The sequence below is a fragment of the Malaclemys terrapin genome, chromosome 6, assembly GCF_027887155.1.
Source record: "Malaclemys terrapin pileata isolate rMalTer1 chromosome 6, rMalTer1.hap1, whole genome shotgun sequence".
In the NCBI taxonomy this organism is placed as follows: Eukaryota; Metazoa; Chordata; order Testudines; family Emydidae; genus Malaclemys; species Malaclemys terrapin.
Window position 1 is genome coordinate 105,818,685 of NC_071510.1, and position 25,576 is coordinate 105,844,260.

At 42.1% G+C, this 25,576-nt stretch overlaps 1 protein-coding gene across 1 annotated transcript in view; it reads right to left on the minus strand.

Annotated features, from left to right (window-relative positions):
* C7 (complement C7) overlaps positions 1-18,778 on the minus strand; it is a 33,500-nt gene extending 14,722 nt beyond the window's left edge. Inside the window, exons 1-13 of the mRNA XM_054031992.1 lie at positions 18,596-18,778; positions 18,220-18,275; positions 17,429-17,504; positions 16,147-16,288; positions 13,429-13,570; positions 11,454-11,592; positions 10,001-10,135; positions 8,300-8,543; positions 7,446-7,559; positions 4,203-4,369; positions 3,085-3,313; positions 1,398-1,569; positions 885-972 (exon numbers count right to left, since the gene is read on the minus strand). Of these exons, the coding sequence (XP_053887967.1) occupies positions 885-972; positions 1,398-1,569; positions 3,085-3,313; positions 4,203-4,369; positions 7,446-7,559; positions 8,300-8,543; positions 10,001-10,135; positions 11,454-11,592; positions 13,429-13,570; positions 16,147-16,288; positions 17,429-17,504; positions 18,220-18,275; positions 18,596-18,601 (1,710 nt within the window). The 5' untranslated portion in view covers positions 18,602-18,778. The remainder of the gene's footprint in view (positions 1-884; positions 973-1,397; positions 1,570-3,084; positions 3,314-4,202; positions 4,370-7,445; positions 7,560-8,299; positions 8,544-10,000; positions 10,136-11,453; positions 11,593-13,428; positions 13,571-16,146; positions 16,289-17,428; positions 17,505-18,219; positions 18,276-18,595) is intronic.
* Between the last annotated feature and the right edge of the window lie 6,798 nt (positions 18,779-25,576).

Below are 25,576 nucleotides of genomic sequence, written 5' to 3' on the forward strand. Positions count from 1 at the left end.
GGAAAACAAATGGCAAAATACATGTTAGGGTCCAATCCCTCAAGCCCTATTAATTTAGGTAAACTCAGTGGAGTAAGGGTTTTCAGGGTCAGGCCATTAGATTTTAGATTTTTTTTTTTAACTGATTCCTAGTTCATTTGAGGGAAGGATGTTTCTTGCACATTTCTCCAAAACCTACTGTATTGCTATAAGTGTTAGTTATTTCTCATAGCAACCAAAAGGGTGCTAGGCACCTCACAGTATGGATAAGACATAATCTCTGGTACAAGGAATTTACAAGCTCTCTTGTTACTCCCTTGTTAAATCACGTCTGAGATTAGGCCCAATCCTGCTGCTGCAGGCAGTTGGAACCCTATGCGTGTGTGGAGTCCTGGTGGGGACAAAAAGAGTGTATTCCAGTAGTTAGGGCACTTGACTTGGAGTCAGGAGAGCTGGGTTCTATTCCTAGTTCTTCCGCCAATTTGCTGTGTAACGTTGGGCAGCTCACTTCACTTCTCTGTACCTCTTTCCCATTCTGCCCTTTGTCTATTTTAAATGTTAAGCTCTTTGAGGCATGGATTCTCTTACTATGTGTTTGTACAGTGCCTAGCACAACAGGGGCCCTGATCTCTGTTGGAGACTCTGGGCATCACGGATAATAAAAATAGGAGTAAAGGGGGAGAGGGGAGAGTTACAAGTAAGTAAAATAAGTCTTGGCTAACTTCTTGTAAACTTTATCCAGGAGGAACATGCTAAAGAGATTTTCATACAGCATCATATTAAATTGATCAAGACTAATACAGAGTTGTAGGCGAATTGCTATGAGTATATTAACTGCAGCTCCAGTACTGCAGCTCGAAACAGATCATAGATTAAGTAATAAAGAGAACTTTTTTATAACCTACTTGAACAAATCCATTTTGTAAGAGTGGGGGAGGTGAGCAGAATTCTGTGGGGATTATGGACACATCAAAGCAGTGTGGTTCAATCAAACTGTAAAGCAAAAATTTTAAGATTGTGATTATTTTTACTAAATGTAAGAGGGTTTTTAGACATTCTTTCTTCTAAAATACTGCCCTTCTCAGAGAAGCCCCTTTTCAGGGCCAGTCTGCATTCCTTTAAGCCATGATCAAACTAAACTCATTTATCATGTGTTTTTGAGAAAGCATGTGAAGACTAGAGTGAAGTTAAGCTCATAGGCTTCACCCTTTTTTCCAGATCCACTTCACATCTAGGTCACAGCTCCTGAATTTCATTTTGTTTCAGGCTTGAACAAACACAAAAACTTGATGCTTTGGTTTAGCTAAAGCCGCTGAATTGCTGCGACAGTCCAACAAATTACAAGTTGTTTTGAGTCAAAATCATAAATTGCCCCAGATCTCCCACTTTACATTCATGCTCAAGGTTTTTCCATGTACCGAAAATGTTGCAACTCCTCATCCTCACACTGTCTGCTTTCAGACTGTTCTCCAATGCAGGATATCCCACCACCACTAGGTGGTGGATTATTGCAGGTTCGACTCCTTGACTTCCTTCCTCCTGAGCAAGGACTCCAAGAGGACCAGCAACTCCACCTTCCATCAATGACTCCTGTGTAATGTTAGAGTGAGACTTTACATTATAGGAATATGTAGGATATTCAATTGTCCTCTTAGTAGCTGCTGGTATCTTAAAAGCAGGAAAGAACAGTCGAAGCTAATGATGATCCCAAACCATTAGCTTGGAGCTGAATCTAAGATCTCATTATCATGGACCCTAGACTTTTCTTGCTTGTATTGCTTTTACACTGGTGTAATTCTGTGGATTCATTGCTGATTTATACCAGAATGAGTAAATAGAAATGTAGCACCATATTACAACTGGACAAAAAAAATGAATGTGTTCCTGTTTCACAGGATGTGAAATGGACCCATTTTTCATTTTTGTTAATTTACTCCAAAAATGTTATTGAACGCTGCATAGCAAAAACAATAATTGTGAAACTCAGTTTGTCAGGGGAAGACCAGCATAATATTAGTCACTGGTGCTCTTTGAATCCAAACTTTTATTCAAGTTTAGATTAGTTCAAATAAACCCATGCAATCCAATACTGATCTCTATGCTCTTATACCCTCCCTGCACACATACTCCTCTCACAAATCTGATCCCTCGTTGCATCACCACTAGAACAGTCGTTCCCTTTTCTCTACTCATCAGTGGTATTTCACGTATCGCAGGACACAAGTAATGTAGAAGCCTAGGATATTGGCAAATTTGAAAAAAAAAAGCAGTTTGCTCTAGTGGACTGAGTATTATACTTTGAGTCATGAGTTCTAATCCTGACTTTGTACGTAACCTTGGGCAAGTCAACTTTCAAGCTAGATGCCTAAAGTAAGGCACTTAAATAATCAGAGGGGCACATGACACAAACTCTACTTTTTTCAATAGTACTTATGGGTGCTGGATACCTCTGAAAACTGGGCAATAGTTTAGGTGCTTAAATGTGCACTTAAGTGTCTAAGTTTGATTACCTTCCCCAGACCTGAAGAAGAGCTCTGTGAAGCTCAAAAGCTTGTCTCTCTCACCAGCAGAAGTTAGTCCCATAAAAGCTATCACCTCACCTACCTTGTGTCTCTCATATGCTCGGACAGACACTGCTACAACAACATGGTAATCAATGTGGTTAGGCACCCAAGTTTGAAAATTCTGGCCTTGATCTCTTTGCATCTCAGTTTTTCTATTTGTAAAATGGGGATAACAGAATCAGAGAAGCAAGAGATGGAAAAAATCTATTAATCCATCTAGTCCATTTGCTTGCCAATGCAGGACTGCTCTCACTGTTACTAGTATTGTCAACAATACTTAAAGAAAATACTTGGAAAATGTAAAGTGCTGTATACAAATATTAAGCAGAGACACATAGTCTAACAGAGAGGAATACTCCCCATACTCATTTAACCTCTGTCCCCTGGCAACCTGATGCCCTCAAAAATCCACTTGACTTTTAGAGGTTGCTGGTGCCCAATATCAGCTGCACATTCAACCTACACAATAGCACTGATCGTATCATTGCAAGCAGAAAAGTATGCTTTAAACTTTTGAAATCTCAAACAAATGCGTACCTACCTGGTTGATCTTGAACAAGAGTTCCGAGTTCACAAGCTGCTCCAAACGTATAAGGTTTGCAGAAACAGAGGCACTGAGTTTCTACTATGGCAGGTTCACCACCATTTTGACATGGTCGACATTTGCAGGGATCATTCTCACTCAGATACTCTTCAATGGCTAGTTTCAGGTAATGCCTTTTAACTGAGGCACAGGACACTTCCTTTACCAGCTCGTACAATGGTGTTAGCTAAATGCAATAAACAGATATGTCTTAAATTTAAAAACTACATATTTTAAGGGTGTCACAGTTTAATAACACATTGGTCATGTAAGATATTTGGAGATGTATATTGTGTGGACAATTTTGCAAAGAGGGAAAACTCTTCATCTGTCGTTAGTAGGAAAAATCAAGTAAGGCTTCATCTACACTCAAAACCAACTTTGTGTGACATTTGTTAAAGTCACTTGCAGCTCAGCAGTATTCAACACAGTTCAGCCATGGCTTTGTGGATTGGGGCTAAATAATGCCATGACATGTTCAAAAACTATGCACTAGCGAAGTTTCTATGTGAGCTTCCCCGGTCCAAGAAGTTGTATATTTTAAACAATTATAAGGTCAGTTTCATTCTATAACGATTAAGAAGATAAAAAATAATACTTTTTGCTGCTATAGCCCTTCCACAAAATCCCACACTTCCAGACTCACATTAAATCCCAAACTCATTGACAGAATTGATCCTTTTCATTTGACACTGTGCTCCAATATTTGGGCCCTGAGATCTAAGCAGATGGACCCCTGTGCTTATGCAAAGCAGTAGTGAAATTATTGGGGCTCTGCACAGGGGCAGTATCTACTTGTACAAAATTCTTGTACAAAAATGCTCTATAGTGTACAAAATTCAATGCAGGATCAGAGCCTTGATTTTTGTAAAAGTGCCAGTCATTACTGTCCATTTCTCAAACAGTCTGCTTTGACTGTGCACATTTTTCTTATTTTAATTTTTCAAAAACAATCTGGATACAAAACTATTGCCATTTACAACTGGTGCTGATTAACCCCTATAGCTTAATCATGTCCCCACTTCAGATAAACCCACCTCTCAGGGCTGTTTTAGGAAAATAGTACCAAGTCTTACCTTTTGTTTAATTACTCTGGGATAGTATTTCACTGATCGAGCCCAGAAGGAATATCTTTCACTATTTCCAGCAGGATTATTCAAATCTAGATAAGCAAGGCCAGCAACAGCCGCTGGATTTCCTCCCTCTACATAGGGATCACCTCTAATCTGATTCTGACTGACTCCTACACATTCAGGGGTGAGAAATACAGAAGACCAGTATTGATATGTTTTCATGTAGCAATAGAAATAACACAAATACCTGTGCGAGCAATTAAAGGGCACATCAGTAGAGAATTTAAGTAATATAGCACAAGTATCCTAGAATGGTAATAGCGGGCCAAATCCTGAAATGATGTTTCCCAACCGTGGGAGGACCTGACTAGGGCAGAAGTGCAGATAGGGAAAGCAGCATGGCTCTGGAATCATTCCAACTCCTTACAGCAGAAATGCTGTTTTGCGTAAAGAAGGTGCGCATCTTTTAGAAACCCACCTTTATCCCCTACTTCTGCAGTGTCTCTTAATGCAAATAGCCACTGGAGCAGCTCACCAGCCCAAGCTTTGTGTGTCTGTTTTGTAACACACAGCTCAGCTCTGCAAGTGTGTGTCTATTGCTCCATAGAACCACCCATGGATGCTCCTCAACCTGAGCTGCAGGTGGCCTCCTGGTGAGGAAAGGAGCACATAACAAGTGAAAAACAAATAGAAAGCAGACAAGAGTGAATTAGAGGAATAGGATGGAGAACTGGAGAGGGGAGAAGGGACAGAAAAAAAGTAGATGTATAGGCCTGAATCCACCAAGGGACTTAGCCATTGCAGTGCTAAAGATCACAACACCTAACTTTTAGGCACCTAGAAAATCACAGGAACAACATTGCAATTCACAAAGCCTGAGTTAGGTGCCCTGAACAATGCATGAGGAGAGACAGGCACCTAAGAATGCAATCCACAATGCCAGCATGCTAGGCAGGGAGCCTCCTAAGCCAGCCAATGGGAGATGCTGATAAGAGGGATGTGTGCTAAGCCCTGCCCTTGTCACAGAGGTAGGCATCTAAGTCCAGGCTGCAGGGAGGCACCTATCTCTGCTAGCAGTTCATGAATGGGACCCCCTCTCCTGGAGTCAGGTGACTTAGATGCCTAAGTCATTGTTTGTGAGAAACACTCCACACACCACTGGGCTAAAAGTTATAAGGTTAGCACCCCATCACCATTCCTCTTACTCCCCACCAGATTTTGAGTGGGACCCACTCTGGTGGGCAGCCTCGGAGCACGCCTACCAGATTGGATCCCACGGTGAGATAGGCACTTCTCCGCCTACCTTCCCCCACTTTGTGAATCACTATGGGGCAACAGATAGATGTCCAGATGCCTAGAGTAAGGCAGTAGTGCACCCAGAGACACCTATGGAACTGTTACTGTAGAAATTTAGTGCCAAGTGAATTAAGCACCTACAGAACTAGGTGGCAGCCAAACAGAAGGTTTGTTGATCACACTGGTGCATACACCTGGGACTTAGTCTTCTAAGTACTTTTCTGGATCTGGGCCATTGCAACTGTGAATGAGTATGGCTCAAGGGATGTGGAAGAGAGGCTATCCACAAATCTACCACAAGGTGGGCGCTAATCATGTCAGGCTGGGAATAGCTGTCATAAAATCATAGATATGTAGGGCTGGAAGGGACCTTGAGAAAACATCTAGTCCATCCCCCTGCACTGAAGCAAGGCCATCCCAACAGGTGTTTGTCCAACCTGCTCTTAAACACTTCCAATGACAAGGCTTCCACACCCTCCCTTGGAAACCTATTCCAGAGCTTAACTGCCCTTATAGTTAGAATTTTTTCCTAATATCTAACCTAAATCTCCCTTGCTGGAGATAAAGCCAATTACTTCTTGTCCTAGCTTCAGTCCTCTTTATAACAGCCCTTAACATATTTGAAGACTGTTATCAGGTGCCCCCCGGCCCCATCTTCTTTTCTCAAGACTAAATAAACCTGGGGTTTTTTAATCTGTCCTCACAGGTCGGATTTTCTAAACCTTTATCATTTTTGTTGCTTTCCTCTGGCCTCTCTCCAATTTGTCCACATCTTTCCTAAAGTATGGCACCCAAAACTGGACACAGTTCTCCAGATGAGGACTCATCAGTGCCAAGTAGAGAGGGTAAATTACCCCCCATGTCTTACATACAAAACTCCTGTTAATACATCCCAGAATGATATTAGCCTTTTTCACAACTGCATCACATTGTTGGCTTATTTTCAATTTGTGATCCACTAGAACCCCAGATCCTTTTCAGCTACTGCCTAGCCAATTATTCCCCATTTTGTATTTGTGCATTTGATTTTTCCTTCCAAGTGTAGTAGCTGGCACTTGGCTTTATTGAATTTCATCTTGTTGATTTTAGACCAATTCTCTAATTTGTCAAGATCATGTTGAATTCTCATCCTGTCCTTCAAAGTGCTTGTGAACCTTCTTAGTTTGGTGTCATCCACAAATTTTATAAGCATACCCTCCATTCTGTTACAAGACATTAATGAAAATATTAACTAGTACAGGACCCACAACTACCCCTGCGGGATCCCAGTAGATAAGTCTCCCCAGTTTGACATGAACCATTGACATCTCCACTTTGAGTATGGTCTTTCAACCAGTTTTGCACCCATCTTATAGTAATGTAATCTAGACCATATGTGAACGTCCTGTGGGACTGTGTCAAAAGCCTTACTAAAATCGAGGTATATCACATCTACTGCTTCTCCCCTATCCAATAGGTCAGTAACCGTGTCAAAGAAGGAAATTGGGTTGGGGGTATGATTTGTTCTTGACAAATCCATGGTGGCTATTACCCTATTATCCTGCCCTGAGAGATGCTGAGCACTTGCCATTCCTACTGAAGCTCAGCACCTGCCAGGATTGGCCTAGTGACCAAACGGATGAAAGGGACGGCTTTGCATTCGTTTTTTCTGCTCATTCCACCAACTTACACAATATTTTGACAATTGTGATACCTTTTCCCAGCTCCTCAAATGTTAACCCACTTATATCTGAAATCTCGATTATGTCACCAGACATGCATCATTTACAATGAAAACTCAGTCCCTCTTATCTGAAACCTGTTTATGCAAATATATTCCCTCTAATTCCATTCAGATAGTCAGGGTTCCACTACATCCAAAAAGCCCTTCTGTTTTATTGATCTCCCCCAGGTAACCAGTTCTGACATATCCCGCAGTGCAAGAAATCTCTGTGCCGTGGAATCATTTACCTGAAGAGTATTTTAACAGCTCATCCAGTTTTGAGCAGGTAGTCTTTTTCTTTTTTACGATGAGTAAGTTCCAACCTGATGATGTACATTTGTACATGTCTGTAATACTCAAACCTGGAAAGAAATAGATCCAGTCACCTTCACAGTAGGCTGAAAATTAATTTCTGCTTTTGGATTCATGTGTGAGGCTCCCATTGACTGAGGGCCCACTTTAGGAATAGAACAACTGCAACATTTTCTTGAAGGAGGAGACAACTACAAAGCAGATCCCATGCTAAGGGTTACCAGTAACCAGTAGCTATCCCTAAGGATACTGGCAGAAAGCTGAATGATGTATTTGCCTGATATATTATTTCCTTTTTTCTGATTTATCCTTTTTCTCATCCCACCCCTGCCCTTCCAGCAATGGTTGTGTCTTTGAGTATCATCATATGTGCAGTTTTGCCCTTTGCTTTGTTTTTATTTTGTTCGGCCTTTGCTAGAGACGGACTTTAATCACACCTCATATCCAAACACCTCTGAACTTTGGGGCTGTTCAAAAGCCAAACCAGGATTGGGATCCAAATTTTTCAAATGGCTCTTTACATATATAATGCATGGAACCAAATGTATAATAGGCTGAACCCCAAATCCAAATCTCCCTGAACTTTGAATATTCAACACCCAGATCGGGACCTAAAGAGAGCAGCTTGAGCCCACCTCTAGTTTATTATCAATAAGGAGAGTCTCTGGCGACTGACTGGTGAGAAAGCAGTCTCTTTATTTTTGTTTTATTCGCTAGCTGGGAGGATCTAGAGAGCAGTTTCTTCACTTGTTCATTCTCTTGGTTCATTGTAACAAATGCAGTACTCTACCTTCTGCTTTGATTTTTTCAGTATCCATATAAAAGAGAACTTTGTAATGTCCTCCCAGAGATCCAGAGTGCAGGAAGTGAGTACCAAAATGTTCAATTAATCTTCGGTATGCACTATATTCATAGACAGCAGGAAGGTTGGCAAGCTCTTTCCAGAATGGCTCCGTAAGAGTTAGAAATTCTGGGTTGTTATTAATGAATTGAGCAACTTCCACATCATTCTCAACAACCATGAAGTGGTTACTCTAAGAGGATGAAAATAAATCAGTCATACAGCTATTTAAAAATGGAATGGCTTCTGCCAATCAACTCCTCGGGATCCTGTACTTGCTAATGGATAATAGTTTCTACAAGTGTTCAGTATGTTACGCGTGCATTCTGATTCACTCCTGTCCTCAGGACTTATCATTTATGTATGGCTCTATGGCTCTTGTGATAGGGTGGTCTGTTTCTTTAACAGACTGGATTTTTGTTTTGTTTTGTTTTTCCCTTTGAAGTTCTGTTCTTCTTCCTGTAGTGGGGTTTTCTGTTTTGTGTGATAGGACCGTCTGAATGAATGTGATATGAATAGTGTGGGAGGTAGAGAAAATCACTTTTTTTTTCCTTTTTAATGACTGCAAATTATTTCTTCACTCTCCACCTCCCAAAAAAGCTTCAAAGGGACAAATAGGCAAATGCATATTCCTGTGTAAAAGTTAATGGTGGTTGCCAGGCATTAAGGTGCCTGGCAGAGCCTGATTAATGAGCCCGGCTGAAGACAAAGGTACTGCAGTTCAGCAAAAGGGAAACTGAGGCACCAGAAAATTCTCTTTTCTTTGCACCCTGACTGGTCTGGAGCACCCTTTTCTTTATATGTTCCCCACTCACTCTTGTCTTTGTGATAGCTTCTCAGACACATTCCCACAATAAATATGGTCTTCTCAGCTTTTCTTCCAGTTAAAAAGTAAGCATTATTTTGAACTTATTTACTGTAAGTCTCAACATATGTAATCAGTGTACACATTTCAGTGTACTAACAACAGAAGGGTAGTTTCTGTCAGCTTGGTGGCAATTATATTATGAGCTAAAAACATATTAGCCTTCAGCGTCTGAGTTTATTTAGCCCAAGATACTAATATTACCATATAAACGGGAAGCACTCAAGTTATTGAATTAATACTTGTTTTTAGTTAACTCCAAATTATAGGCACATAGGAGACAAAGGTACTTTATAAAGGAGTAGGTAAAGCTCTCAGTAGAGTTCAATTCTGAAATACAATTTTTCTTGTGGGTAGGCAAAACAAATTTTAACCCCTCATTATAGATTTTTTTTTAATTGCCTCTAAATGCTGAGGAATGTAATAAAAAAGGCAAAGAGAAAACAACATTTAAATGAACTGTTCAGAAGAAAATTATCAGCATAGAGAATATTATTCAGTTATTAACCAGTCTTTCTTTCCTTATTGCAAAAGCAGCCAATAAATCAAATGAATAGATAATAAGCAATTACTATGGCAACAAATAAACTAACATAACCCAGACCAGTGACCCCTTGTATAGATCTTTGGGGGATTATGTTTGTTTTGTCTAAATTGCACCAAAAGTACCAGGATAAAACAAAAAAATGGTCATGGAGATGTTCAAATTATAAAACAGCATTGAAGGAAGGAAGACTTTAATCATTCATGGGAAATTCTAAGCCAAAAAGACAGTTTATACATACCTTTTTGCTGCTTTTCTCCTGTGTCTTTTGTGAATAGTGATGGCCACTGTTTGATCGTACATTGTGCACTGTGTGTTTCATATAAGACCAGCTACTGTTGTAAAACTCATAGCTAAAATCATTCTGAATTTTCACCTAGAAAAAAGGAAAATGCAGTTCTTTATGAATGGCTGTTAGAAGCACATGCACTTCCTGGCATAGAGAGACTAGGAAGATTTATTTGGGTTGAATACATTCTAGATGGTGTATGAATACAGGATAAAGCAAATATCTTTACACAAACATGGCAGTAGTATGGCAGTGGATTTAAGGACTGACCCTGTTCCCACTGATGCCAATGGGAGCAGGATCAAGCCCATTAATGATATGACAGTGAACAAAGCATTCCTCTGAAAGGGATGTAATATATCTCTGCAAATGTCCTAAGAAGCATATGCATGCTATACTTCTAAAGAATGAGCAGGTGCATTAGCTGCTCAAGTTCAGAGAAAACCAAGTGTGGACAGACCCCTGCGCTCTGTAAAGATCTGGCCCTGAGAGATGAAGACTATGTCTACCACACTTTGGCCCTCATCTTGCAAACATGTATGCACATGCTTAACTTTAAGCCATTATTTGGTTATAATCTTCTCTCTGAAGCCCTCAATGAGTTGAACACATTCCATGGGCACGCAATGCTTCTATTGAAATAAAGGGCGCACAGGATCAAGACCTTGATCTAAGCAATAACATTCAGGGGTCTGTTCCTTTCTTCTAGTGATAAATCCTCCACTTTACATCTATTAAAACTACTAAACATATATACAATTTTCTGGGAAGAGATAAACTTCACTCTAAGTAGATCCATGAGCTAGATTCTCACCTGGTGTAACTTGGCATAACTCCATAGACTGACAGAGCTATGCCGAATTTCCCCAGCTGAGAATCTGGCACTGGTCTCCAACACTGCTTTTTTGCTGTTGGCAATCCTGTTCCTTAAATGCATGGGCTGTTCAGGAGACAGTTACCCAGCTCTGTTCAGCTCAATGGTGTTGGCTGCTCCTCTCTCTGGATTTAATCTTGTGAGAGGTGCTGAGTATTGACTTCCCCAGGGCCAGATTTCCAATTAGGTACAGTAGGCAGGTGCCTAGGGATGCCAGCATTCTAGGGGCACCTTACCTCTCTAAAACTGTGTGCAGCATGAAGGTCAGCTATAGGCAGGGGGGGCACTGAAGATGCTGTGCCTAGAGGCGCATAAGGCGAAAATCCAGCCCTGGATTTCCCCTTGGAGGCTGGCCAGGTGAAGGAGCCACTATCTAACTGAACCAGCAAACCAGACAGCTGGGGCTTGCTGAGTGCATGTCTGCCACCTTTCCAGGAAGCTTGCCACCCTCATGAAACCTTTCATGTTTCGCATTATTCTCCCAGGTCTAAATATGACTCTAAAAACAAGGCTATAGTAAAGCAAACATACTTGGAATGTGTAGGCAAGAAGGCTTTCACTCAGTCGGTAGTATTCTCTCTGATCACCACTAAACACCTTTCTGCACTGACCACCAAAACTTTTAGTATGAATCACTCTCCCCCTAGTCTCACCAGAAATGGCATCAAAGCTGCAAGAGAGAAAATACAAAAGATAGCTTCAGGTAGCAGAGTCACTGAGACGAATGCATGGTTGACAGGATGTTAAAACTACAAAAAGCTGTTGTAATTGAATAGCGTTACATCTGCATATAACAATCAAAAATAGACTTAGGGCCTGTGTAGTCAGCAAATTAGTGCACAGCAAGCCGGAGAGGTGCACTAGCTGCCTATGCGGACACTGCTACCGTGCGCTAAAAGTTCCATAGTGAGCACTGATGTACTAATGTTTGAAATGGGAGTATGCCAAAGTGTACAACGGAATTTTTAGTGCACTGCAGCAGGGTCCACATGGTGAGTTAGCATGTGGCAAACTAATGCCCTGTTGATTTACACCCTGGCTTGCCATGTGCTAACTCACCATGTAGACAAGCCATTACATAAGAAAATAGGACACTATATTATAGACTCCTAGGTGGGCATAAAAGTGCCGCACATACATACTAGAGTAGGGAAAGTAAAATGCCATTCTTAATTGTGTCAGCAATGAGTAGATATTTCACACCTGCTAACTCCAATACATTTGTATCTATGGCAACTACTTATGTTTAGCTATATCCGCAAAATGCCCAATCCATTACAAACTTCACTCCTCTTTATCACATCTGAGCTAAGATCATTCTCAAGGCGATAGGGCTACATTAAACAAGTTAAAGATAATCATTTTGTTATGCTAATACTTCTGATATGTAGCTGAGGTCATTAAAGAGTATAGATCCACAATGCTATTGCATAGAAAAAAGCAACTGCTATTACTATGCCTTTAGAAACCTGACTATTACCTATCCTGGTTATAGACAACTAGTTTGCAACATTTCATTTCAAATTAAAAAGATGTGTTTAAGTTGCAGAAGTGCAACTGTTTCAAATCATTGTTCAAAATCAAAAGGCCAGATTCATAGTTATACTCTGGCTGCCTTAAGATGGTTCTGTGAAGCAAGACAGCTATAAACCCAGTTAAAACAGGTTCCTAGCTGCTTTGTATTGGTGAAGCCAGAGCACAGCAGCCAGATCATAGCAGTGAATCTTGTCCAAAAATTATACCTATATTGAGATCTTAGGCCTGATTCTCCACCACCATGCACCTTCCTTAATCATCACACTTATACAAAGTCATTGTAAAATGCTACCATTTTGATTTGGGTGCATTGTATATACGCAGTACACAGGTGTCAATGACTACTCAAAGTGTAAGTCAGGGAAGAACTAGGCTCTTTTAGTATAAAATTTCAGCTCATAGGGCCAAATTCTGCAATCATATCTCTGTTTGCAACTCCCTTTGAAGTCAATGGAAGTTATATGTGTGTATCTGAGGAGAAAATTTCACACCCATAATGAAAACATATAGCAAAGCTATGAAGTCCTTCAATCATCTGTTTACTCTATCTAAATTGGCAGACTAGAGCAAGAAAGAGGTTGTAATGTGCTATACACTGTACCTGCTCATAAACAATTGTTATAGATTATGGTACACTTTAATGAATGCCCTCTAGAGAGACTGTAAGCTCTAATTCTACTCTAGCTAAAGGAGACTTTTCTTTAGTGCTGCTGTTTGTCCAGCACCTAGCCCAATGGGGTCCTGGTCCATGACTGTGACTCCTAGGCACTACGGTTAACACAAATAATAAAATAGTAAAAATAATATTCTTGAGATCGGGAGCTGATCCCTCTGTTGCATGTGAGCAGGTTAACTGGAGGCCAAGATGTTTGTCTCTATCTAGTCACAGATTTGTTGTAAAATGCTACAAAAATACAACTAGCACAGATATTGCTGTAACACATAAGATGAGATCTGCAGAGAAGCTTACCCAGCTCCGGTAAGTTCTGAATTAGGAGGCATTTTATTAATGTCACAAGCTGGTCTGCTCTCTTCACACTGATCCTCATCAGCACCGTCTTCCTCACAATCCTGGTCTCCATTGCACACCAGAGATTTGCTAATGCATTGACCTAAAACCAAAACAAAAAAAATCTCAGGGCAAAGGGGAAACATGTTTGTCCATCTGGATACACAGCAGCTAAAATTAAAGCATGTTAATTAGCCGATTTAATCACACATTCTCATTTTGTGCAGTTCTAATTAAAAACAAGCTTTAAGAAAAATTATGGAAACTCAAGAAAAAACTTGGACTAGGGGGCCTGGCTCTGTGACCGATATATCTCTGGAAGGCCAAGGTTCAAATCCTGTTTTTGGCAATAGTCAAAAAGCAACACTATGTCTCTAAAAAATGACACTTGAATTGAACAGAGGGCATTTCAGAGCATGTTTTAAACATATAGCTAGGTTTGCTGGAGCGTATACACTAGAATGCAACCTTTAATTATGTGCTCATATATTGCGCCTGATTCTTCTCTGGTTTAGACCAGTTTTACTTCATTGTAACACCACTGATGGCAGCTGAGTTACACCTGATTTACACTGGTGTAAGAGAGGGGAGAATTGGGCTCATCATTTCCACACAACCCCTAACTCATTCAGTGTGCTGATTGGCCAGTCAGCAGTGGTTGTGAACTATGCAATTATAACACAGAAAATCCATCATTCCATTTATTCTGGTGTAACAGAGCAAAACTGGGCCCTCTGTGTGCAGGCTGAACAGTGGGCATACAGGAGTGCTGATGTCATAATAGTATGTGATCATGTAAAATAATATAGTGGGGCAGGGGAGATGCATGGGGGGGGTGACGGGTGAAGGGTCACATGCTCCTCCCCAATTGCCTGGGATGGGGCAAGGACCCAGCAGCACCCAGGGGTCAGAGCTTGAGGGTGGAATGTGATGAGTTCTATGCTACTAATGACTTCCCTCCTTGGTGCAGGGAGTTTGTTTATAAACAGAGGCAGGGTGCTTAAGATAGCAAAAGGCTTGTCATTAAATTAAATTAAGGATCATTAGATGAGCCTGAAAGCATTCCCAGGCACTCCAGTTAAAAGACAGGAAACAAAGGGTAGGAATAAATAGTCCATTTTCAGAATGGAGAGAAGTAAATAGAGGTGTCCCCAGGGGTCTGTACTGGTCTGAGATCAGTGCTGTTCAACATATTCATAAATGATCTGCAAAAGGGGGTAAACAGTGAGGTGCCAAAGTTTGCAGATGATACAAAATTACTCAAGATAGTTAAGTCAAAAACAGACTGCAAAGAGTTACAAAGGGATCTCACAAAATTGGTTGACTTGGCAATAGGGTTGCCAACTTTCTAATCGCACAAAACTGAAAACTCTAGCCCCCAGCCTTCCCCGAGGCCCTGCCCTCCACTCACTACATTCCCCGCTCCCTCAGTGGCTCTCTCTCCCCCACCCTCACTCACTTTCACTGGGCTGGGGCAGGGGATTGGGGTGCAGGAGGGGGTGAGGGCTCTAACTGGAAGTGTGGGTTCTGGGATGGAGCCAGAAATGAGGGGTTCAGGGTGAGGGAAGGGACTCCAGGCTGGGGCAGGGGTGGGGTGCAGGGGGGGTGAGGGCTCCATCTGGGGGTGCAAGCTCTGGAGTGGGGCTGGAGATGAGGGTTTGGGGTGCAGGAGGGGGCTTCTGGTTACCTCCGGCAGCTCCCGGTCAGCGGTGCAGTGGGGCGGGGGGGGAGAGGCGATAAGGCAGGCTCTGCACGCTGCTCTTGCCCACAGGCACCATCTCCGCAGCTCCCATTGGCCGCAGTTCCTGGCCAGTGGGAGTGCGGAGCCAGTGCTCAGGGCAGTGCACAGAGACCTGTGCCCCCTTCCCCCCCGCAGGAACCAGGCCTGCTGGCCGCTTCCAGAGTGCAGCATGGAGCCAGGACATGTAGGAAGTAGCCTGCCTTAACTCTGCAGCACCGCTGACCAGACTTTTAACAGCGCGGTCGGTGGTGCTGACCGGAGCCGCCCGGGTCCCTTTTCAACCAGGTATTCCAGTTGAAAACCGAACACCTGGTCACCCTATTTGGCAAGAAAATGGCAGATGAAATTCAATGTTAAATGCAAAGTAATGCACATGGCAAAATATAAACCCAACTATATATACAAAATGATGGTGCCTAAATTAGCTGTTACCCATCAAGAAAAAGATCTTGGACTCATTTTCAGTACTCTGGAAGCACTATATTTCCAGAGTACTGCAAATGTATAAGAAACCTTCTCACTGTGCCTGTATCATCCTGAACTCATTCTCCAGCTTCAGAAGACTTAACAATTATCTCCAGTCATCAGTGGGACAGATGCAACTGAATAATGCAGCTGTCCTTAATGTGCAGGTTATGGGGGGGTGGCCATTTGCCCCCCCCTTTAGATGGTGCCCCCTTTTGTGTCCCTCCAACGTGTCAGTGGGGTAAGGCATATATGCACAGAGGGACCACAGCAAGGCTATATAGTAGGTTAATAAGGCTGTGTCTGATCTTTGGCCTGTGAATTTCTTTCCTGTAAACACTGGAGCTTTCATCCTTTGATTTTATTTAACCTATGATACTGTGATTGTCTGATGAACAGGAAGCACCTTTACATAATCATCTTCATAACTTTAAGTATCAGAAAGTTATGAAAAATAAACTAAAATAAAGTACCTGAAAAGCACCTGAACCTATCACCACAGCCCTCCTCTGTTGGGCATCCTCTCGTAGGAACACATTGTCGTGTTTCAAAGGCACTCCCAACACATGGGTTTCCCCCATACTGGCCATAAACTGCTATTGTCCGTCTGCGAATCTGAATGCAAATCAATAGAAACCTTTAGAAAGTGTAAACCTAAAGCAGAAATATTAGACTGCTTTCATGACAGCACAACAAATCCTTTGCTGTAATTAATTGAAATGTTTATTTACGTTTCCTGAAAACAAAGACACTACTCCTCATGTTACTACAAACTAACAACATATCAATAAAAAATGGTTTTACAGAAAGGACTCTACTCTTTTTAGCCCTAGTAGACTAATCAACCCAATTGCTCTGTTCTAAAACCTGCAGCTAGTATGAGCCAGTTGAAAATACTGTCAAGTATCAGAGGGGTAGCCATGTTAGTCTGAATCTGTAAAAAGCAACAGAGGGTCCTGTGACACCTTTAAGACTAACAGAAGTATTGGAGCATAAGCTTTCGTGGGTGAATGCCCACTTCATCAGTCACAATACTGTACTCTTTTTGCATTTTATCAACATTTTTAATGGTGTTAGTCACTCTTGGAACTGACCTGCCAGAACTAAAATAAAACAGCCATCGATCCCAAGAGGAAGCAGGTAGTGCAAAGGAATGTGACAAAAACTAAAGTTAGACAAACTGGGGGTTTTTTTGCATCTCAAAACAAATTCAGGTTCATGTCAAGTCTTGAGAGAAAGTGCACACTGACCCTTTTTTAATCTGAACCCATCCATCCACCTATCCCTAATTAATGACTTATCAAAGGAAGCAATAAGGAATCTAAAAATCAAGAATATCTCTCACCTGAGTGAAAGTGCCAACATAGAAAACTTTCAGCTTGTTTCTACTGATTCCTGTTAGGAATGGAATGGAATGGAATGGAGCAATTGGGTCATCCAATAAAAACTAATAGAAATCAATAGATATCAGCTGAAGAATTATAACAGAGTTTACTGGAATTTCCACTAGGACATTTTTTGTAACTATCACCAAAACGAAAACTGCTGAGTCAGTTATGCTTATGATTATTATCTTCCTTCCTAACATCAATGTCCTTTCCTTCTGCACTGTCAGCTCTTAGAATATCGCATCCTTGCCGACACAAATCATATCCTTTAGGCTTTTGATCCTCTTACAGATACAACACTACCATAATTATTATAAAAATGCATGTTAAGGAAAGCAAAAGGAAAAAAGCATTAATAGCATTATACCTGAGTTTTAGTGCAGCCATCACATTCAGACCAAGGGCCATAAGGATTCCAGTGGCAATTGACCGGAGAGGAAGGCCTGCCTCAATATTATTTTTTGCATTATTAAAAAAACAGAAACAAATTATAAGGAATTGCAATGTCTCCATTCATAAGCATTAGAGCCAAGTTTTCAGACACAGCTAAATGAATGTTGATTAAAAATATGGGGCCTGATTGGGTTCCTACTGAAACCAATGGGATTCACTCATCCTGCCACAGAAGAATAAAACTGCCTCCCAATCCTTCTGTCTAACCACTAGACAGACAGGAGAAACTATCCCTGAGGAGGCACACGCTCAGTCCTGAATGCTCGCATAGACCATCTCAACACTATACACTGGGATACAGATTGTGTCAGCAGCACACAGCCGTGTGTCAGGGGGATCGTGGGTAGGCCAGATTGCAGTGGGAGCTCCCTGTGGAATTCACAGGCTCAACCAGAATTCCCAGGAAGTGCACAATTCCCAGGAAGTGCTCCCCCTGGAGCTTGCCAGCTCTTTCAGTGTGTTCAGAAGGGAGGGAGGCAGTGGCCCGCCTCTCACCGCACTTCCCCCCTGCCACTGGAGTGGTTGGTGGCACTGACAGTGCTGATGGGGAAAGTGGCTCCACTCTCACCGGGCACAAGCTGAGACATTCCTTTAACCCTCTCCCCACGTTGTGGACCAGCCACGTCTATGTAAGCATTTATATATACGTATATTAAACAATTCATAGTCATTCTTTAGCACACACAGTTCCAAATAAATACTCACCTGGAAAAAACTGGAAAGAAACCTGTAACTTCTACCAGAAGGAAAAACTCAAATACCTGAACAAGAAGGAGGGAAAACATTAGTTAATTTTCGGTTTGTTTTGCTTTTTCTTTTGCGTGCGTTTTGCCAACTTTTGGGACCTGGTTGGCAGCCCTTACTCAGCCAAACTCCAATGCAAATAAATAATAATGGCACTGCTAATAATGATGTGAAATCTGAACACTCATCAGATTAGCCACCCAAACCGCTTTTTCTTGTTTGTCTACTTTATTGCAGTTTTATCCCATTACATTTCTCAGCCAAGGATCTTCCTTTTAAAATTAATAATTCATCTTATTCATTTCACTGGTAGAAATTAGCTAAGTGATTGTCTTACCTTCATGTTAGGAGAAACACTCAGATATCCAGCAACTACCAGGGAAGAAATGTGCCTCCTTTGGGACTAGGAGGCAAGTCAGCAGCAGGAGGAGTCTGTCTGTCTCTTCTGGAGTCTCTCTGCCTTGCTGTTTTGCTTCTCTTTCACAGAAAGACTGAGCAATACAGAGGAATTTTAATCTTAACCCATTTAATCACCTCCTGGGACACAAACAGCCTGTTCTTGTAGCTGCTCAATATCTTAAAGACAGAATAATATACATATAAATCAAGGCTTGGCTATGCTAACTAGGGCTGGCATGAAACTATGGGAAGGACTCACTGAAAGAAAACTTAGTTTCTCTCCCTTTTTTCTATGGTGCAATGTCTTTCACTGTTCAGAGACCACAAGCCAGTTCTGACCTCAGTTACACAAATTCAGAGTCACTTCACTCTCTTCAGTGGATGGAGTTACTTTGGTTTACACCTGTATGACTGAGTTTAGATTCTGGCCACAAATCCTTAGTACACACGTCTGCAGTGGTGATGTGCAGTAGCAAGCCTAATCTCCACACATCAGTTTCTATCGTGAAAAATCAGGTCAGGGGCCAAGTATTCAAGGTCTGGATGCAAGTTTTGTTCTCAATCTTTCAATTGCCCCTGTAGCCCCACAAAGCCTCATTGGGGGGAGTGATAGCTCAGTGGTTTGAGCGTTGGCCTGCTAAACCCAGGGTTGTGAGTTCAATCCTTGAAGGGACCATTTGGGGATTTAGTGCGGGATTGGTCCTGCTTTGAGCAGGGGATTGGACTAGATGACCTCCTGAGGTCCCTTCTAACCCTGATATTCTATGATTTCAATGGAGCTCCATGCAGGGGTCTGTCTGTGTGGAGGCAGTTGCAGGATTGGGACATTTGTCTATGGGATACTCTCACTTTCTCAGAATTCTACTCCTTCCCCTACATGCCCTCTCACTTTCTCCCTAAGTTCTTCTCTTCCATTGTGCTCTCTCCCTTCTTGAAGAATTGCTTCCCAATCCAGAAACACCATTAAGATGTTGCAGCTGGGGAAATTTGCACCAAAAGTAGAGAAAGTCCTTATGATGGGGTGAAGGTATTCTTCCTCCCAGGAAATTCTTTGGATGATACACACCATTCTGTACAATCTACTGTAATCCAAAGGTAAAACAATTGCTCTTCAGAAGTATTACTCTGCATCAGGAGGGTAATGAACATTCTACAGAGGAGTGGGAGTCCTTGAAGAAGTGGGTTTTAGCCCACGAAAGCTTATGCTCAAATAAATTTGTTAGTCTCTAAGGTGCCACAAGTACTCCTGTTCTTCTTGCTGTGATGTAGTAACTTCTGCATTGCACTAGGTGGAGGCTGTGTGCAGATTCATAGGTTCAGAGTTTAAAGCCAGAAGGAACCTTAGATATCTAGCCTGACATTCTGTATAACACACACCATTCATTTTCACCCACTTACCCCTGCATTGAGCTCAATAACTTGTGCTTGACTAAAGCATAACTTGTGTTTAGCTAAAGCATATCTTCTAAGAAGGCATCTAGTCTTGATGCAAAGATATCTAGAAGAGCTGGAGAATCCACTCCACTGATAGTTTGTTCCAATGGTTAATCGCTCCGTGTTAAAAATGTGTGCCTCATTTCTAATTTGAATTTGTCTGGTTTCAGTGACCTGCCATTGGTTCTTGTTATGCCTTTCTCCTCAGATTGATGAGCCCTTTCCTACCCAGTATCTTCTCCCTGTGAAGATTCTTATACACTATAATCAAGTCACCTCTCAGCCTTCATTATGATAAACTAAACAGACTGAGCTCTCTTATGAGGCATTTTCTCCAGCTCCTGAATCATTTTTGTGGCTCTTTTCTGAGCTCTCTCTAATTTTTCAGCACCATTTTTGAAATGAGGACACCAGAACTATACATAGTATTGCAGTATCAGCCTCACCAATGCCACATATGGAGGTAAAATCACCTCCTTATTCCTACTCACCTGTTTATGCATCCCAGGAATGAATTAGCCCTTTTTGCCACATCATTGCACTGAGCTGATTGTCCACTATGACCCCTAAATCCTTTTCACTGTCACTGCTTTCCAGGATACCGTCCCCCATTCTGTCGGTATGGCCTGCATTCCTTCTGCCTAGAGGTGGATTCCTAGAATAATTATTCCTTGCTTCTAGATCTGGGGTCGTGTTTCTCTGTTTAAGTCAGGGATGATGATGACCTGATTGCTAGAAGAAAACAGTTCCAGAGCCAATTTAGCTGTATCAGGAGCCTGCTTCAGAGACTCTTCAGGCTCTGTAATGGCAAACCCTTTTGATAATGTGATCTATGCTGTTTGAAGATACTGTTTGTTTCTTTATTATTTTACTTGTCTTAGCCCATATCCAGGACTTGGAGACCTTATTCAATTTGTACTCATTGCTTACACTAGCAACCTCCCCAACTCCTTCTTCCCCACCATCTCACAGTGAAGTCAGTCTTCTCTGTAGTCTAGACACTTTCTCTCCTTGAAACTAATTGATAGGATGGAAGAATATTGCAAAGTCATAGTTTGTCCCAACATATCCTTTTTTTCTGTCACTAAGGCCATGTCTACAATAGAGAGTTAAGTCAACTTAAGTTATGTCAACTATCATAAACCACTGTAATTACATTGCTTGTGCATGTTCACGCAATGCTCCTTGTGTCGGCGAAGCACACTCACAGTTGGTGCTGTAACACCGACAGAGAGAGCAGAGCACCGTGGGTAGCTATCTCACTGTTAAAATCGCCACCTTCTCCTGCTAGGAGTTCTGGGAATGGATTGCAGTGCATCGTGCAGTGCATCAAAAAAAGAAATAGATAAATTCATGGAGGATAGGTCCATTGATGATTATTAGCCAGGATGGGCAGAGATGGTGTCCTTAGCCTCTGTTTGCCAGAAGCTGGGAATGGGCGACAGGGGATGGATCACTTGTTCTGTTCATTCCCTCAGAGGCACCTGGCATTGGCCACTGTCAAAAGACAGGATACTGGACTAGATGGACCTTTGGTCTGACTCTGTATGGTTGTTCTTATGTTCTTATGGGGGCGGGATCACTTCCCCATGAAGGAGTTTTCTCCATTCCATGATTCCAAGGGCTTCTGATTGTGTTGTGTGTTGTTTTTCAACTGCCCCTGTAAAATGTGTGCCCACCATCTCTGCTGTGTGGAAGCTGGCAATACTGGTCAGTCATGAATCAGTTTGGAGTTGGGAAGTCCACTGTGGAGGTTGCGGTGATGCAAGTGTGCAGGGCCATTAATCTCCTCCTGCTACAAAGGACTGTGACTCTGGGTAATGTGCAGGAAATATTAAATGGCTTTGCGGCAGTGGGATTCCCTAACTGTGGTGGGGCAATAGCTGGCATGCATATCCCAATTTTGGCCCCAGACCATCTTGCGACAGAGTACATCAACAGAAAGGACTACTTCTCTATGGTACTGCAGGCCCTGGTGGCTCACTGGGGTCGTTTCACTGACATCAACACAGGGTGATGAGGGAAGGTGCATGACATCTTCAGGAACACTGGCCTATATAGAAAGCTGCATGCAGGGACTTCCTTCCAGACCAGAAGATTCCAATAGGGGATGTGGAAATGCCCATAGTGATCCTGGGAGTGATCCATAGTGATCCAGCCTACCTCTTACTCCCGTGGCTCATGAAGCCTTACACCACAGAGCACTTCAACAACAGGCTCAGCAGGTACAGAATGACTGTAGAATGTGCATTTGGCAGATTAAAGGGTCACTGGTGCTGCCTATTTGGCAATTAGCCCTCAATGAGGAAAATATTCCCATGGTCATAGCAGCCTGCTGTGCTCTGCATAACATTTGTGAAGCCAGGGGGATAAAGTTTCCCCAGAAGTGAAGCACTGAAGTGGATCTCCTGGCAGCTGATTTTGAGCACCCAGACACTAGGGCTATTAGAGGGGCTCAATGGGAGGGGTTGGTGGGCTATACAAATCAAGGAGGTTTTGAAGGAGCATTTTGACAATGAGCTCCAGTAATGTGTCTTTCTGTAATGAATTGAGCCAAGCATTGTTTACTTGCCACATTGAATGACCCCTGTAATGATTCTTGCCTGAGTGTTAATTGTAGTCTGCAAATGTGCCAATTGCCACTGTGTATGAATTTTTGTTGCAACCACCCTGTGTAGGTCACAGATAAAGAATCACTGTCTTTATAAGACTAAATTTTTATTAAACAGCAATACACAGATTAACATTTCTTACAAGGGACATGACAGTGAGCAGCACCCTCTGATGTGAGGATCTCACAGCTGAGTGTAAGTCCAGCTGCCATTATGGGAAATGTCCCTAAGGGTGGAGTGCAAGGGGTACTGTGATGGGCCAGGAACATAAGAGGAATGTGTGTAGGGAGTTTGGGGAGGGCAAAGAAGGCAGTTCTATATGGGATGCACGGGGAGTCGAGCACGCATGTACTCCACCTTCAGTGCAATCAGGGACCTCAGCGTCTCTATTTGGTCCTCCGTGAGCTTTATTATCTACTCCTGACCCTGTATTATCCACTTCTGACTTTATCTCCTCTCCTGGCTATCCATTTCTAATTTTTCATTTATTGTCTCTCTCCATGCTCTGTGCTCACTATCGGCCTGATCTGATGATTGCAGCACTTGGCAAAACTCCTCCTCATTTGCTTCCTTATCTGACAGAGGTGCTACGCCAGTGTGTAGGAGCTGGCCCTCAAGAAACATTAAACAGAGTCTTGAATCAGAAAAGTTACACACACCTCTTTCTCACTTTCCCTTGCAAGCATGCAGCATGGCCAGAGCACCAAACATGGTGAATTCGGCCGGGGGGGATGGTGGTGCAAGATGGAACAAAGGATCTGGGTGGGTTCAGAAGGGGATCAGTAAAAGCACCTAGGGACACTATTCTGAATACTGGCACTGTTTTCCAGAAGCGGGAGTGATTGAAGCTGAAATCACACTATTGAGGGTAACCAAAGATGCAAGGGTGCATCTCCTGCATGCGTGCAGCTTCAGACTGGGTCCATATGCTGCTCACCTGTGTGTTGCTTTGGTTCTTGCAGAAGTAATTGCTGATTGGCATGGCAAAGTTTCCTACAATGGGGGAGGAAACAAGGCTGCTCTGTCAAGGAACTTTCAGCAGAGAATTGCAGAGTATCTGCAGGAGAGTTTCCTAGAGATCTCTATGGAGGATTTTGGGGAGAGCTCAGTGGGCATTAACAAACTTTTCTGCCTGGGCTCCCCACTGCATAGCTGCATAGGGGAATGTGAAGCAGATGCAAACAGGGAGGAGTACATGCCTGTGTACCTGGCTGCAGGGCAGCAGAGTAGAAACTGCTTACCAGAGCAGTCATGATAGGCATTGTGGGACACCTCCTGGAGGCCACTTAGGGTGACATAAGCAAGCACAGTATCTACACTGACACTGCATCACTCTAAGTTTGTTGCAAACAGCTCTATGTCGTTCGTTGAGGTGTTTGATTATGTTGGCGTAGCAAGAGAGTTTAAATCGGGGAGAGGAGCATTGTGTTGTGTACGCCTCCATTGTTTTGTTGACGAAACCTGACTTTTGTCGACAAAACTGTGTAGTTTAGACTAGGCCTAAGGCTACTTTCTGCTGGAAAAAAATAATGATGGGCTTGGCCTTGATCCCAGTAAAGTCAATGAGAATTATTTTGCAAACACCTACACAGGCCGAATAGTATTTAATTTATAAGACTATTCACATGAGGTGAAATTCATCCCTGTGCTGAAGGGAAGTGGAACTTAAGTGATGTAGATGACTGATTTTTACCTGACTCACTTTTTCCAGGTTCATTATCCATTGTATTCCCAAACAAAATCTGTGAAGCTAGTTTTTGTTCTAGCAACTATTTTTCAACAGTTTTTCATTACAGCAACTAAGGGTCATTGCTGATTATTTTCATTATACATTAAGAAGTGCACCCAATGTTGCACCCTTTTCTATTAAAGTAGTGTTGTGTGAAAACATCTGGAAAAAGAAGCAAAAGGCCAACCATAAGGCGGAAATTGTCTTGTCCAAAATGAGAATTCCACCACAAGAATTATTAGTGTAATGCTTCATTCACTGGACTACTGATATTCTGCCTAGTCTGGAGATGGCATGAAATGCTGCTGTCTGTATTTTAATTCAAACTAAGGTTAGCCAGCATATAATTACATCTGTGATATTTCCCTGTTGGCTTTTGATACTTTTACAGGATTGATATGTTGAGTTTCTCCATAGTTTACAAGCCTTTAAATGGCCTTGCATCTTCACTTTTGTCTGAGTTCATTATCCGTTATGTTCCCAAGTATAATCTATGCTCTGTGATTGCTGCAGATGCCAAGGACCAAATCACAGTTGGGTGGAGAAAGAACACGTTGTCATTATGGTTTTTAATTGTGACATTCACTCTCTCTCTCTCTGAGCGTTTCTGGATTTGTATGGGAGTGTTAATGTCATCTGGCTTTTTCTAATTAGCTGCAATTATCTGCTTTGCTTTCAAGGTATTTATTACATTTCAGGGATTAATGTAAAGCGCCTTGGGATGCATCTCCATAAAATGTGTCAAATGACATTAATGTTATACTGACTACAACTCAAATGATTTTCTCCCAAGGGACCTCTCAGAATGTTTTCTTATATATTCTAATATGTGTGCTGCAATATCTAGGTAAAACAAACAAAAGTGAAATGCTGAAAGAATTTCCTAGCTTGCATGAATTCATGTTAGACTAAACTCGAGGGCACGTTTTCATCATTCAATGCCTACATTGAATTTTGAGGGATTAAGTGTGACTTGAGTGGTGCAGCCTCATGTTGGTCCGGTGCCCAGGGCAGAATTTCACCCAATATGCCTGCATGTGCCAGCAGGTTTTTTATGTTATTTATTAATTATTTAGGGCTAAATCATGACACCTTGTCCTGTGTAAGAAGTAGCATGTAGCTGGCACAGCACTTAAATGACCTA